The sequence below is a fragment of the Chrysemys picta genome, chromosome 4 (assembly GCF_011386835.1).
Source record: "Chrysemys picta bellii isolate R12L10 chromosome 4, ASM1138683v2, whole genome shotgun sequence".
NCBI lineage: Eukaryota > Metazoa > Chordata > Testudines > Emydidae > Chrysemys > Chrysemys picta.
Genome location: NC_088794.1, coordinates 24,790,729 through 24,806,395, shown reverse-complemented (window position 1 = coordinate 24,806,395; position 15,667 = coordinate 24,790,729). Strand labels below are relative to the sequence as shown.

Here is a 15,667-nt window from a genome sequence, read left to right as displayed (position 1 = left end):
AGGACCAAGTAAACCTAGACCATTCCCAGGCAAGGGTTTGTCCCACCTGTTCCTAAAAACCTCCAACCTCTCTTGATTCCAGAGCTGAACTATCCTTAGAGTTAGAAAGTTTTTTCTACCATCTAACCTAGATATTCCTTGCTGCAGATTAAACCCATTACTTCTCACCCTGCCTTCAGTGGACACAGAGAACAATTTATCCCCGGCCTCATTATAACAGCCCTTAACGTATTTGAAGACCTATCAGGTTCCCCCCTTAGCCATCATTTCTCAAGACTAAATGTGCCCCGTTTTTAACCTTTCCTCATAGGTCAGTTTTTTTAAATCTCCGATCATTTTTCTTGCTCTCTTCTGGCCTCTCTCCAGTTTGCTCACATCCCTCCCACAGCATGCGCACAGAATTCCAGATGAGGTCTCACCAGTGCCTTGTACAACAGCACGAACCCTTCCCTACCTGTACAGGAATTACCTGACCTGACACATCCTTGGATTCCAATTGCCTTTTGCACAGCCATATCACATTGGTGGCTCATTGTCATCCTGTGATCATCTCGTACAGGCATGTCTTTCTCCGCTGTTCTTTCCAACTGATGAGCACCCAAATTAGAGCAGAAATTCTTCTTTTTAAGACATTACTAATGGGAGGGGAGTGGCAAGAAGGGGGTAAGCTAGAGGGTGGACATGGGGATTGCAGCTCAGGGATTCATGGAGCTAATGAAAGCCAGTGCAGCCACTTGGCCCCTTCTCTGCTCTAGACTCTCAGGCATGGCCCTCTTGCCCACTGGGCACAGGCGTAGCTGGGTCTTGCTTGGTTGTTGAGCATGTCCAAGTCTGTAGTGGATAGGAATAGAGTGGTATCCCTTTAAATAGCATGTGAGCCCTCTAGCAGCACTCACTGTGCTCCATCTTAGAAACCACGAGAGCCCACCCAGAGCAGCAGTGGGCACATAGCCAGGCCTGGCACACCCAGGTGTTTCTGTCCTGTAAAGAAGCAAGATGCAACCAAGCCCCCAGATAAGCAGAAAGACCTCCCAGTATCAGCAGGACACAGTGCCCCCTTGGGGATCCTGTCTGCATTGGGGGAAGCTGGCCAGAGAGGGCCCCAGAGCAGAGGGTCTGCTCCGAGCAGGATACTGGCTCCATTCCCTCCCTCAGGCAGCTGATGCACCAGTAAAGGCCCAGGCCAAAGAGTGCGACATGCAGAATGAAGGGAGCCAGAGAGCCAGGGGGTTGGTTGGTTTCTCCTTTTTATTTCATGGTTCCTGCTGCACAGAGGCTCGCACCTGGCCCCTGCGGGTGCCAGGAGGAGCTGCTCCATGCAGCTGATCCCTTTCCAACCTTTGGAGTTGAGTTAAAAAACCAAAACCCACCTTTCACCCTCCCCATTCTAGAGCTGCAGAGATATAAATAAAATAAATTAAACAGGCAGGAGAGGACATGGCAGCTACGCACAGGGGGTTCAGGAGGCGAAACATAGGACTGAAAATTATTGGCCCTGCTTCTATTTGAGTGCCACATTCCACTGCTCCCACCAATGTAGCATCACCACCCTAGTCATCAGGTTTCTGGCCCTGCCCCATCACCTCTAGCCCCACCCCCTTCATTGCCCTCACCCCTATTGCCCACATGGGCTGACAGGACACAGTCAGCATGTGTGTTTGTGTATTATATATTTTATGCCCAGTTTCAGAATCTCACTACCTCCACCAACATGAATTAAGAGTCCAGTTGGAAACTGCTTTCTCTACAGCAGCGGGTTCTCCTTAGCCTCTGCCACTCTGTTGCTGCTCCTCTCCTCCGTTCCCTCATTCTTCTGTTTCCTGCTAGCCATACAAAACTTTCCTCCACCAGGCAGGGGGAATAGAATAACCATTAAAAAAAAAAAAAAGTTAAATTAAATAAGACCCAAGAGGCAGCGGAACTGAGAGCCCTGGGAAAGGCAGAGGGTGTCTCGTCAAGTCCAGTCCTGCCCCCTGCAAGACAGGGGGTGGGGAATGGGACGGGTAACCTCCTCAAGGTTAAAAATACAACAGCAAAGCCAGGGCACTGGGGAGCCCCTGGGAGTCTTGGGGGAGGCTGGGTTCAGGGCCCCCGGCTGGTAGGCTGGGCATTACTTCTCCGTCAGAGACAGCTGGAGGATGCGCTGCAGCTCCTCATCCTCCTCACGCCGCCGGCGCTCCTGCTCCTCCTGCTCCCGCGACGACAGCTCCATTGCCAGGCGCAGCTGCTCGTCGAAGCTGGGGTAGGCCGGGGGAGGCAGGGCCGAGGAGGAGGAACCATTGGTGCTGGGGGCCGGGCTGTCATCAGGAGGGACGATGCCGTTGTCGCCGTTGCCTCCGCCACCAGACTCAGTCGCAGCCATGCCTTGCCCCGACTGCAGGAACATGCTCTCCTGGATGGCGCTGTGGGAGAGAGACGCGTGTCAGCAAGTGCCCTCACAGTCCCGCCCCTCAAGACCAGCCTCTCCCTCACAGCTGTGCCCCTTCTTCACAGCCTCACCCCCACCAATCAGCACCTGTCTTTCACAGCCCTGCCTCCACCAACCAGCCCCTCTCGAACAGCCATCCCCCCACTAACCAGCCCCTCCCTCACAGCCACACCCCTTCTCCACAGCCACACCCCTCACCGACCAGCACCTGCTTCTCACAGCCCCATCCCCTCACCGACCAGCACCTGCCTCTCCTCAGCCCCACCCCCTCACCCACCAGCCCCTCCTTCACAGCCCCACTCCCACCTACCAGCCCCTCTCACACAGCCCTGCCCCCCCACCAACCAGCCCCTCCCACACAGCCCTGCCTCTCTCACACGGCCCTGCCCTCCACCAACATCCTCCCTCATGGCCCTGCCCCCCACCAACCAGCACCTGCCTCTCACAGTCCCACCAACCACCACCTGCCTCTCACCACCCCACAGCCCCGCCCCCCCACCTCACAGCCCCGCCCCCACTGACCAGCCCCTGCCTCACCCTGCCAGCCCAGAAAATGGCTATGTGGGAGGCCAGGGAAGGAAGGGAGGGGCCTGCTGCCCATGGAGGTCCTGTCACGAAGCTCATCCCACCCCAGCACTCACCGCTCCAGCTGCAACTCTTCGTCATAGGAAGGGGGGTTGGAGCCTGGACGCGTGTTGGTTAGCGCCTCCCAGATAGTGACCTGCAATCCAGGGCACCAATCAGAACATGGGAATATTCCCCCCCCCTTGCTGAATCAGAGACCCCAAATCCCACACCCCTGAACCAGCCAGACAGCTCCCCACATCAACCGACAGGAAAGTAGGGAGCTGGCATGCCCTAGAGGGGGAAGGCCCCATGTCCCATACCCTGCCCCTCTGAGCCCACTAGTCCCTGCACCCTGGGGCCGGATTGGAGCCGGTGCCCTGAGAGGAGAAAGGCCCTGCCCAGATCTCACCTGGTCGGTCTCGGTGCCAGCGTCGAGCAAGCTCTGCTGGATGGCAAACTGCAGCAGGTCGTCATCCTCGTCCCGCATGGGCTCATTGCGGCCAGCACCCAGCATAGCGTAGCCCTGGGGCACCTCGAACACCACTGGGTCCACCTCACAGGGGAACGGGAATACTGGGGAGAGGGGGATGGGGTGAGTGTCGGGGGGGCCATACCCCACTGGGATCACAGACACACTGCTCCACCTGTAGGAGTCTGCCCCGCCCAGAGAGACACCCACCCCCCACACACACTGCCTTGGCCCTCGACCCCATGGAGACTGGGGTCAATAGGGGTCACTGTGGGTTTGCAGTGGGATGCCTGGTGTGCCCAGCCCCCCCACCCTTGCAGGCTCCCCTACCTTTGGGGTTGGGGGGCGCCTCTGCCCCTGCAGCTGGCTCTCTGGCATCCCCTGGGGAGGAGCTGGGGGCAGGGCCGCAGACTCGCACGGAGCTCAGCGACTCATCGCACCCACACAGGTTGCTGAAGGTGATTCGTGCATTGAGCACATGGAAGAGGGGGATCTCTGGTGTGTGTGTGTGTGTGTGTGTGTGTGTGTGAACATGAGAGCGTGAGACACTGGGAGCAACAGATGGTACAGCCCCCAGACATGCCCCTCACCCATCAGCCACCCCAGCTCAGCTCCCCACGGCCCCCAGCCACCCCTCTCCCATGATCCCTGCCACACCTCCCCCGCCCCTCAGATCCCCCTCCCCAGTTCTCCCATCCTCCCTGGCCCCCAGCTCTACTCCCCCTCATGATCCCTGCCACCCCTCCCCAGGTCCCCCAACCACCCTGGCCCAGCTCCTCACAACCCCCAGCCACCTCTCCCCATCATGATCCCAGCCACACCTCCTCTGCCTCTCAGACCCCACTCCCCAGCTCCCCCATCCTTCCTGGCCCCCAGCCTCCCTCCCCCTCATGATCCCTGCTGCCCCTCCCCTGCCCCATAACCACCCCTTCTGCCAGCTTCCCCATCCTCTCCAGCCCTCAGCCACCCCAGCCTAGCTCCCCACAGCCCCCAGCCATCCCTCCCTGTCATGATCCTTGCCACTCCTTGCCCATCATCCCAGCCACACTTCTCCATGATCCTTGCCACACTTCCCGACTCCCCTGCCCCCAATCCAACTCTCCCCACTCTGGGGGACTTCTGCCAACCCTCATACTCCCACAATTGGCCCTCATTTCCCCCAACCCCGCAATTCCCACCACATCTCCAGCCACCTCTGTGCCCCTCAGACTCCTCAGATCCCAGCCATTCCTTCTCCTCCACCCATCCCCTGCCCATCTCTATCGCACTCCAAATCCAGCCAGGCCACCCCCCCTCAGATCTGCCCCACTCACCAATTTTGACGGGGAAGCCGGACGGCAGCTTGAGGGTGATGAAATCACGCAGCTTGGCGAAGTGGGCGTTGCTGATGGCCATGAGGTCGATGATGGGCGTCACCTGCTCCACCAGCGACAGGGGGTGATCCTCGCACAGCCACAGCGTGGCCTTGAACCTGTCACGCCCGGGAGAGCATCACAGCCAGCTGCCCCAGTCCCTCTTCCTGCACGGCACTGGCTATGCAAAGCAAGGGACCAGGCCTGGCGCCCGTTAGGGGCGAGCACCCTACACTGCTGTCCTGGATGCCTGGGTCCCATTCCCTGTCCTGGTCTCTCCCTCACTCTGGGGGCTGGGAGCTGCAGGAACTTCTAGGGGTGAACACACTGCCCTGCCATCCCAGACACCTGGGTGCCATTCCCTGGCAGAGGGGAGCTAGAATTAGGGTGGATTTTCCACACCATGCAGTATCACTGGCTGAAAGTGCAGAGCGACTCTTCATGCTCCTCTAGCACATTCTCCCCCTCTACTGCCATCCCAGACCCCCACCCCCACCTCACCTCTGCACCTTGTTGGACATCTCAATAGGGCGGCCAATGTTGCGGGCCTCCAGGTTGAAGCTGGGGTCAAAGTACTCCTCGGGGGTGATGGCCGTGGGGTTGGTGAGAGTGGCGGACTGCAGCACGGGGGCCTGGAGGGGGCAGGCATGGGGAAGGGGAGTCAGATCCCCCATTCACATGCTCTCTGGCTGTGCTCCTTGTTGCCAAATTCCCCCTCACTTGCTGTATTCCCCCCACCCCTCACCCTCAAACAGCCCCATCCCCAGATTCTACCATCATGGCTGGGAACTTGACGCTTCTGCCCTGACCCCCAGCACACCAGGTGTGCGTCTCGAGTCCCCAGAGCAGGAGGGAGCCCATCACTCACCCCATTGTGGGAGGCATGCTGCTGGGCGATCCCCAGGAAGGACTGGAAGGGTGTCTTGGAGCCTACGGGGGGAGAGGGGAGAGTAAGTTAGACTCAAAGATCCCCTGGAGTGTATGAATCCCCACCACTACCACCACCTCCCCACTCCCCGAGGAAACAGCTACCACGCTCATTCTGTGCCCTGGGGGAGGCTACTCTGCTAGGGCCAGTTCCCCCCATCAGGTCTGATGTGGGTGTGGATACAGAAAACTCAGCATCAGTGGGCAGCTTAAACGAGTGCTCAGGGGGCGGGGCTTGAGACATGATGGACAGGTGGAGAGGCGGGCTGTTGTCAATGGGGTTGTGACTGGAGGGGAGGGATGGGTATGGTGCTGTGACTGAAGGGCCAAGGGGTGGGCCCAGGCCCTTGTAGGCAGGTGCTGTGACCGGAATGCTGCGGCGGGTCTGTTACAAGGGGAAGTACGGGGGCACTGTGCGTGGGCATGTCAGAGGAGGAGGGTTGGGGTGCTGTGACTGAATGTCCAGAGTGGGTATATCAGAGGGGGAGGGGGCAGTCTGAACAGAGAGCTGGGGGCAGGATGGACAGTCGCAGGGGAAGGGGTGCTGTACTAGGATGTCCGGTTTTCGACTGGAAAGTCCGATTGAAGAGGGGACCTGACAGTGTCCAGTCAGATCTACTGAGCGGACGCCCAATGTCTGGTTACTTCGGATGTGGGAGGTCGGGAGGCGCTAGGTCATCACCTGCTCCAGCCCCTACTCACCCAGGTCTGCCTCCTGCCTTCATCGGGCAGAAGGGACTTGCCTGGCTCCGCAGGCAAGTCCCTTCTGGCCGGGCCGGAGGGTGGGGAGGGAAAAGCAGCAAGCAACAGGGATGAAGGGCGGGGGGGAAAGGAGTGCGTGGGGGTGGGGCCTCAGGGGAAGAGGTGGGGCAGGGGAGGTTCCGACACTCCTGCAGGAGTGTCCAGTTTTTGAATATTACCAAGTTGGCAACCCTATGCTGTGCATATGTGTGGGACTGGCACTGTGATTAGGTATCCAGGGTGGGTGTGTCAGAGGGGAAGGGGTGGGCCATTGCAGACTGGATGTTCTGATTGGTTGGCTAGGGCCAGCGTGTTACCTTTGGTGCGGGACTTGTCCTGGTCCGATAGGTGCTCAGTTCTTGTTTTAGTGATGAGCTCCACATTGCTGGCACTGTAAACCTGCCACGACATGGGATGTGAATCAGCTTTCCCAGTCCCCCCTCCCCCACACACGAGCTGCACCCCCAAGGGGTGAGCACCTTGTGCTGCCATCCCGGACACCTGGGTCCCATTTGCTGTTTTGGTGTCTCTAGTACATGCGGTCGTATGAGGCCCGTAGAGGTGAGCACCTCCTCCTGCTCCTAGATGCCTGGGTCCCATTCCCCGTCCTGATCTCTCCTCCCTCGGGAAACTGTGAGGCCCCTACAGGCAAGAACTTCACAACTGCCATCCCAGAGGTCTGGGTCCCATCCTGTCCCAGTCTTCCCCTCCCAGTTAAGGTTCCCATTTCCTGCACTCCCAGGGTGGGGAACAGGGCATTACCTTGGCTTCATAGCCACTGATCACTTCCATCTTCTCCGAGCGCCAGCCCCAGATCCCAGACTTGTTCCTTCCAAGACGGGAATGGCCGGGTCAGATGCTGCGTCCCCCCATTTCCGCCCTAGACAGACCCCTCCCCTCCCCCATATGCCCCAATGCCTGGGTGCGGCTCCCCCAGGCTCCCTCCAGTCAAGAGCTGCTCAAGCCCAGCTCTGTTCCTCCCTGGAGCCTCCTTTCAGTGCCCAGCTGTGAGTAGAGCTGTTGCACAAGAGCTGCAGGCACGTAGGGTGACCAGACAGCAAGTGTGAAAAATCGGGACGGGGGGGGGGGTAATAGGAGCCTATATAAGAAAAAGACCCCAAAATCGGGACATCTGGTCACCCTACATGCATGCGCACCCCCCAGCCCTAGCTCTGATCATCAACCCCAAGGGCGGGCATGGTGCTGAAGGACAAGATGCCCAAGGAAAGGCCTGGTCACCCCCCAACCCTGCTCACTAGCATGAGCGGTTGTACAAGGGCCCATCACACACATGGATCCCCCACACCGCTCACCATTTGCGACCGCACAAATGTCAGTCGTGCCCATCCCCTCTCCCCACTGTCCACTGCCTCTAGCACAAGGGCATCTCGTGCACAGCAACCTCACCCTGCCACTTGTACACTCCTCGCATGCGCCTCCTTCCCTGCCCTCCCTCCCCAGTCATGTATTCTCCTGCCTCCCTCATGGCTGTCCTCATGCACCCTGCCTCCCACACCCGCTCCCCTCTCAGAGGCCTGCCCCCATGTGGTCAGCCTGCATGAATGCCCCCCATGAGTGCCCCCCCCCCAACAGCTCACCGCTCGAAGGCGATGTTCTTGGTGTCGAGGTGAGTGGAGACAACGGGCGAGGTCAGCCGGCTGGCCACGTGCTCCTCGGTGGGCTGCATGGCAGCCAGCATCAGCTCCGGCTCGTGCAGGGCAAGCGACAGCGTCTCCGTGTAGACCACCTGCTTGTCGTGATCCACCTCCATCACCACGGCACCCTCCTCTGGCCAGGGGGAGAGGGGACATATCAGTGCCACAGCCCCACCCCACCTGTGGCCAGGCTGGAGGTGCCGTGGTGATGTCACCTCAGCCTCCCTCCAGGATCCCCTGAGACTCTAGGTGCAGGCGGACTGCTTCCCTGGCCCTTTCCAGCAGCCAGATCCCAATGGAGCGCCAACTCCCATTGGCAGTGACCCCATTCCCCTCCCGAGGGCTGGGCCAGCTGGGGTCTCAGCCCCATCTCTCAGAGCCCCTCATGTCAGGGAGTGGAAAGGGGCCCAGCTCTACTACTCAGCCAGATAGGGAAGGTGCATCCTGCACAGGGCATCGAGGGGAAATAGAGCCCAATTCCCCTAGGGGTATAGGGCAGAAGCAAATTCCCACGGGAGAACAGGGGAGGAACACCATGGGGGGAGGAGACCCCAATTCCCCCGGGGGCACAGGAACGGGGTGCGGCCCGGAGAGGCTGGGGGCATCTCTGACCTTCCCCCTTGAAGATATAGCTGCGCCGCCCACGCTGCCAGGTCATGTGCTCGAAGCCCAGCAGGGTGGTGTCGACCCGCAGGCTCTCGCCGCGCTTCCACACCCGGTACACATCACTCGGGCACACCTTGGAGACCAGGGGCACTGTGCGGGAGGGACAAAGAGTGAGCGGGCGAGGGCATGGCAGTGTGGGCGTCTGCCCCACCTGCATGCTGACAGCCCAGCCCTGCACCCCGCTGGGGAGGGTGTGTCCAGATGTCTGTAGTTCCTCCTCCCGGCCACCAGGGGCTCCATTATGGTGCTGGGCTTAACACCGCCAGGCAGTGCTCCCATTTCCCCCGAACCCCCACCCCAGGGCCCAACTCCGAGAAAGGGAGGCACCAACTGCTGGCAGGGTAGGGGCGGGGTGGGGACAACGACCATGTGGCTCTAGTCTCTCCCCTCCATGTAGCCGCATATCCCTGGTCTCTGACACTGGGAATGGAGATTGGGAGTATCCTCCTGCAAACCCCCCTTCGGGAGCCCCCAGGGACGGACTCACCCCAGCTGGTGAATTCCCACTTCATCTCCACGTAGAAATCAGGGGCCTGGAAGAGAGGAGACAACAAAGCAATGAGATCAGGCATTCCCGGCAGAGATCGGGGTGGGGGAGATCAGGGTCTGCGGGGCGGGGGGAATCCCTGCAGAGATTGGGGTCTGGGAGATCATGGGGGATTCCCTGGAGGGATGGGGGTGGGGGAAAGATCAGAAGGGTGGGTGGGATTCCTTGCAGTGATCAGATCCGGGAGGGGCAGGGGAAGAGAGATCCGGACCTGAGGAGGAGGGGAGATACCTGTAATGATTGGAGGTGGGGGGTAAGAACAGGAACCCGGGGGAAGTGAGAGATCCTGGGGGACAAATCTCAAGCTGGGAATCCCCAGGGCTGGGTGAGATCCTAGGTGTGCTCATGTCCTAGATCCTGGGGGATCCCAGATGCATCCACAATGGATCCCCAGAGTGGCAGCAGGCGGATCCATCGCACTGCGGGCGCCCAGGGCTTAGCTCTCAGGGGGCACCTAGGGACCAGCAGGGCGGAGGTGCCAGAGGGCTGGGGTCCCGGTGGTGGTGGTGGTGGGGGGAGTCATCTGCACCTCAGGGTGGGGGCCCCAGGGGGGTGTCTGTACCCCAGGGCAAGGATGCCAGGGGACTGGGGTCCTGGGGGGGTCTATGTCCCAGGGCAAGGATGCCAGGGGACTGGGGTCCTTGGGGGGGATCTGTGCCCCAAGGGTGCCAGGGGACTGGGGTCCCAGGGGTGTGTGTCTATACCCCAGGGTGGGAGTGCCAGGGGGCTGGGGTCCCGGGGGGGGTCTGTAACCCAGGGCAAGGCTGGCAGGGGGCTCAGGTCCCAGAGGGTCTGTACCCCAGGGTGGGGGTGCCAGGGTTCTGGGGTCTTGGCGTGGGGTATCTGTACCCCAGAGCAAGGCTGGCAGGGGGCTGGAGTCCCGGAGGCAGGTGTCTGTATCCCAGGGCAAGGCTGGCACAGGGGGCTGAGGTCCCAGGGGGTCTGTACCCCAGGGCGCGGGTGAATCTGTATCCCAGGGTGGGAGTGTCAGGGGGCTGGGATCCAGGCGGTGAGGGGGTGTGGGGGGGGGTCTGTACCTGACAGCAAGGCTGGCTGGGCGCACACACACACACACACACCACACACACACACACACTGACCTTGCGCAGTTTGTTGAGCAGCTCGGGGATGCCAGCCAGGCGGTTGGTGGCACGCTGGTAGTCGCGGTACTGGAGCACCAGCTGCACCATCTCAGGGTCCCCGGTGCTGACGGCCTCCTGGAGGACTGGAGGAGGGGCAGAGAGGGAGCAACACGGAGCCATCAGGCATAGGGCACTGCCTGTCCCCGCTGCACACTGGCACCCAAGCCAACTCCCTCCCCTGCACACCCCCCGGGCAAGGCCAGCACCAACCCGTTGCCCTGGGCATGCAAAGCCAGGTATCCAATGGCACGATACAGGGCCCTCTGCTGGCGAAGTCCAGGTGTGAATCCTGGGTCCATGGGCACCAGCCCCCTGGAGCATGGCAGAGGGGAGGCTGAGACCTCCAGGAATTAGTGGGGGAGAAATTCTGTGCCATAGGGCAGGAGCTGTGCATCAGAGGGGCTGGCACCAGAGCCGCCCAACTCCCCATAACTGCCCCCCAGCCCCCCATACCTGCCCTCCCGCAGCTCCGTGTGTTCCCCCCGCCAGTACCTGTCCAGCCATTGGCATTCTCCCTGCCCACGTTGGCGTTGTGCCGCAGCAGCACCCGGGCCGACTCGAGGTTGCCCAGTGACACAGCCAGCTCCAGAGGCGTGCGGCCCCGGGGGTCGATCAACTCGATATCGTGCTGAACGGGAACTGCGGGGTTAACAGCTGTACACCCCCCATGCCCCAGTGGGCGAAACTAGGGCCCCAGCTGTACCACTGCCATCCTGGAGGCCTGGGTCCCATTCCCCATCCTGGGCTCTGGCCTCTCTGTTGGGGCTGGAAGCTGTTGGGCCTCTATGGATGAACATCCCGCACTACTATCCTGGGTCCCATTCTGCCTGCCCCCTTCCCATCCAAGGGGACTCTCCTGCCCAGCTCCTCAGCCTCACTCATTCAAAGATGCCCCTCCCATGGCAGCGAGGGGACGTGGGGCTGCCTTGTCCTGCCCCCTTCCCCTATGGCCCCTCTCAACTTGTTGTCAAGCTCCTGACTGTGGTTGTAGTGGGCTGCGGGCAGATATGGGATCATGGGGAGCGCTGAGGGCAGGGGATGTGGGTTTATGCCCTGAGATCACTCTCCAGAGCCTAGTGCTGGTTGGGGAGGAGAGATAAGGGGCTGGGAGGGCTATGGAATGGGGTCGATCCCACACCTGCCCTGTGAGCAGATCACACTCCAGTGCCTGGTACCGGCTGGGGAATGTGGGGACCTGGGGAGAAGAATCGGGGCAGGGGGGAGCTGATTGGGAAATAAGGGCTGGGGGCTGCCCGGGTGCAGCTTGCTCTCCAGCACCTGGTGCCATTTGGAGTGATGCTGGGGTGAGGCCGGGGGGGGGGGGGGGGGCAGGTGGAGGGAAAGAGGAACCAGGGGGACCTGGGGTGGGGGCACCTGGTGGGGTAGATGCTGGGTAGAGGTGTCAGGTGGAGGAATGGAGGATGGGGATACCAGGATCAGGGTACATAGTGGGGCGATGCTGGGGGTAGGGGATACTGGATGGAGAAGTGGGATTAAGAGGGTACCTGGTGCAGGTACTGGGGGGTACCAGAAGGAAGGGGTTAGGGGGTACCTAGTGAGGGTACCAGAGTGGAAAGAATGGAGGATAGGGGTCCTGGTGTGGGATACCAGATGAAGGGATGGAGGCTACTCAGAGGGGTGAGTAGCGAGGGTATTGGGGTGGGGTGGGGGTACCAGAGTGGAGAAATGGAGAATGGGGATCTGGAGTAGAGGAATGGGGATTAGGGGGTACCAGGGTTTAGGGGGTACCCAGTGGGGGGATGTGGGGTTAGGGGACACCTGGCGAGTGGCGATGCAGGGTTAGTGAGATGCTGGATTGAGGTTCAGGAGTGGGGGATACCTGGTGGAGGAATAGGAGTTAGGAGGGGATGCTCAGTGGGGGAGTGCCAGAGTGGGATATCCCAGATGGGTTATGGGGTACCTACACTGGGGGTTCCTGATGGGGTGGGGGAGGTCCCAGGGGAGGAGTTTGCCCAGTGGGGTGGGGGTCCTGGGAGGGGTTAGTGGGTCCCTGTGGTGAGGCTATCCATAGGGGTGGGGTGCCCTAGGGGATCCCAGGGGGAGGTTAGGAGGGTCCCCACAGTGTAGAGTCCTAAGTGTGCCTGGTGGGCTAAGAGGTCCTGAGGGGTGCCTGGTGGTGTGAGGGGGTCCCAGAAGTGCCTGATGGGTGGGGTTCCCCAGGGGGTCCTGGGGTGGCTGCAGCAGAGTAGGGATGCCCAGTGGAGTGGGGGATTCTGGGGAGTCCCGGGGGTATAGGAGTTGCCAGGTGACCGGTACCCAGCAGATGGACAGGGTGTCTGGTGGGACAGGGGTCAGTGGAGTGGGGACTGCATAGTGGGGTGGAGGTCCTGGGGTGTAGAATGCTAGGAGGTTAAGGGATGGCCGGTGCCTAGTGGGGTGGAGAATGTTAAGGGGTCCCAGGGTTTGGGGGGGCATGCTGGAGGGTTAGGGAGTCACCCAGCAGGGTGGGGGTGCCCACAGTGTGTTGCCCAGGGATGCCTGGCAGGGTAGTGGGTGCTGGGGTGAGGGGTTCTGGGAATTTAGGGGATTTCCATGGCCTGTGTATGGGGGGGTCCTGGGAATGCCCAGTAGAATGTTTGGGGGGGGGTCCTGGGAGGTCCCGGGGTGCCCAGCAGGGTGGAAGGTCCGGGGTGCCTTGAAGGGTTCCAGAGGTGCCCAGAGGAGCAAAGGGTCCCAGAGTCCCAAGAGTGCCCAGCGGGGTGGGGTAAATCCCGGGGAGGGTTCTGAGGGTGCCAGGCAAAGCCGGAAGGGGGGCCCCAGAGGTGCCCAATGGGGTGGGGAGTATCCCGGGGGAGCTAGTGGAGCAAGGGGGATTTTGGGGGTGCCCGGTGGGGAGATCCCGGGGGGTCCAGGTGCCCAGCGGAGTGAGGGGTTGTCCGGGGTGCCGCTGGGGTCCCGGAAGGTGCCAGGGATGCAAGCGCGGAGGGGGGAGGGTCCAAGGGAGCGTCTCGCGGGAGCCCTGCGGGGTGGGGGAGGTTTCGGGGATGCCCGGCGCGGTGTGGAAAATCCCGGGGGGTCCCGCACCTGCCCCGTGCGCAGCTCGCTCTCCAGCGCCTGGTGCCGGTTGTGCCAGGCCAGCAGGTGCAGCGGGAAGGCGTCTCCGGCCTGGGCCATCCCGTCACCATGTCCCCGGCCCGGCCCGGCCGAGGCTGCGGCTGCCCTGCGCGGCGCTGGTGGCTCCGGGCTGCGGGGCCTGGCCCGGAATCGCTGCAGCGGCCGGGGGCGGTGGGGCGGGGCGGAGCGGCGCTGGGCGGAGCGCGCCGGGCGGCCTCGCTGGGCCCTGGCGCCCCCCAGCTCCGCCCGAACCATGTAGCGGCCTGGGGCGCCACTCCGCGCCTGACCCCCAGCTTAACTGCCCCTCGGGGGCGTCTCAACCCTGCCCCGCTGCACCCTAACTACTTCCCCTTGGGGCATCTCAGACATGCCCAGCCACAGATTAACTACCCTCCTTGGGGCATTTTAGCCCAGCCCCCTGCATCTTAACTGCCCTCCTTTGGGGCATCTGAGCCTTGTTCCCTTCCCTTGAGGCTACCTTAGCTCTGCCCACTTCCTGCATTTTAACTGCTTCCCTCTATGGGCCACCTGTCTCCCCTGCATCTTAACTGTCCCCCTTGTGGCATCTTAGCCCTGCCTGCCCCCCAGATCACCTTAACTCTGCTGCCCCCCGTGATAAGACCGTGATAATAGGGCCTTATTGTAGTGTGGAAGCACACAGTGTGCATCTACACTCCAAAGTGAAGGTGCAATTGCCACGTGGGCAGGATTAGCAATGCCAGAACTCTTATCAGAAGGGTAGCCGTGTTAGTCTGTATCCACAAAAACAAGCAGCTTAAAGACTTAACAGATTGATTTGGGCATAAGTTTTCATGGGTAAAAACCCACTTCTTCAGATGCATGGAGGCTTGGCCATGCCAGGACTCTTGGCACCTGCAGCCTGTAGTCAGTTTCTCAAACAGGCTGGTATTGGGGTAGCTAGCCTATGCCGTCATATCCTCACGGCTTTTCTTCCCTGCCCCGGCTAGGTTAGGGCTAGCATAGGTCTGCCACCTCCCCAGGCTGTGACACTGTACCCTGTGACTGGCAGCTCTTTGAGGCAGGGACTGTGTTCTGTGTGTACAGCACCTAGCACAACAGGGATCCTGGTCCACTGCTGGGCTCCTGTGCTACTACCATGCAAATAAATACCTGCAGCCTTACCGCTGCCCCTTTGCATGGGTGCATTGTGCTACAGGCTCTAATTACATGGGCACTTGTGAAAACTTACAGGAACCCCGGGCAGGGGGAGAGCTAAGACCTGCCTCCCTAGGGCAGGGACTTGCTTAGGGTTACGGAAATGGTTAACACAGGTTAGTGGAAGAGGCAAGATTTGAGCTCCTGGATCCCAGTCTAGTGCATCTTCCCCTAGGCCAAAGGGTATTTTGGGAGGGCGGGGGGGCTAGAGATGGAATGTAGTTTCCAGTGAAATTGGCTCATCCCCTTTTTGCAGCACTGTTCATCCTGGCTGACCAAAAGGTGCTTTAACCAGCTACATAGCATGAGGGTGGAATTGCTTAAGCCAGCAGCACTAAGATGCAGCTTCTTCTGGGGCATGGCACAGCAACTGTTTACACTGGGATCCTTCACCTGGTACTGAGATGCAGGTGCCTCTGGGGTGGGATGCAGCTACAGCATGTATGTGTCAACCAGCACTGAGATGCTGCGACCACTGGGGTGGGATGCAGTAGCTCTCTATATAAGTAACACCAGGCTCTGTGATGCATCGATCTCTGGGGTGGGATGCAGTAGCTGTATATATAACTAAAACCAGGCACTAAGATGCAGCCATATATATATAAATAATACCCAACACGGAGATGCAGCAGCAGCAGATGTAAATATTATCAAGCACTGAGATGCAGCCACCTCTGGGGTGGGATGCAGCAGCCATATATATAAGCATTACCGAACAACGAGATGCAGTCACCTCTAGGGTGTGCCATAGTGGCTGTTTAAAAGACCAGAGCAACACCCATCACAAGAGTCTGGCTAGCAGGAATGGTCACGTTTTGCTCTGTTTGCTTCCCACCCATACAACATCTCAGCCTGGGGGCTTGCTGAGGCATCTCCCCATTCGGGGTCCTGCATTTGCTGCAGTCCCAAGACTTGGCTACCC

At 60.5% G+C, this 15,667-nt stretch overlaps 1 protein-coding gene across 2 annotated transcripts; it reads right to left on the bottom strand.

Moving 5' to 3' along the window:
- Positions 1-1,230: 1,230 nt before the first annotated feature.
- ANKRD13D (ankyrin repeat domain 13D) lies at positions 1,231-13,819 on the bottom strand. 2 transcript variants are annotated; one of them, XM_065591744.1, is made up of 15 exons: positions 13,540-13,816; positions 10,987-11,122; positions 10,453-10,577; positions 9,293-9,338; positions 8,752-8,895; positions 8,083-8,272; positions 7,247-7,313; positions 6,802-6,883; positions 5,685-5,746; positions 5,318-5,448; positions 4,778-4,935; positions 3,795-3,959; positions 3,405-3,568; positions 3,070-3,149; positions 1,231-2,402 (listed from the first exon to the last, which is right to left on the bottom strand). In XM_065591744.1, exons 1-15 carry the CDS (start codon positions 13,627-13,629, stop codon positions 2,111-2,113), a joined length of 1,932 nt encoding a protein of 643 aa, XP_065447816.1. In that variant the 5' UTR covers positions 13,630-13,816; the 3' UTR covers positions 1,231-2,110. The 2 variants fall into 2 exon arrangements, with proteins under 2 accessions (XP_065447816.1, XP_005280575.2); XM_005280518.5 differs by lacking the exon at positions 3,795-3,959 and having other exon boundaries at positions 13,540-13,819.
- Positions 13,820-15,667: the final 1,848 nt, after the last annotated feature.

Excerpts from the sequence above, each read along its gene's own strand:
- ANKRD13D (XM_065591744.1), bottom strand. The coding sequence starts at position 13,629 with ATGGCCCAGGCCGGAGACGCCTTCCCGCTGCACCTGCTGGCCTGGCAC. Across the intron at positions 10,578-10,986 it reads GAATGCCAATGGCTGGACAG|TCCTCCAGGAGGCCGTCAGC; the intron begins GTACTGGCGGGG and ends CCCCTCCTCCAG. Across the intron at positions 3,960-4,777 it reads CGGCTTCCCCGTCAAAATTG|AGATCCCCCTCTTCCATGTG; the intron begins GTGAGTGGGGCA and ends CACACACACCAG.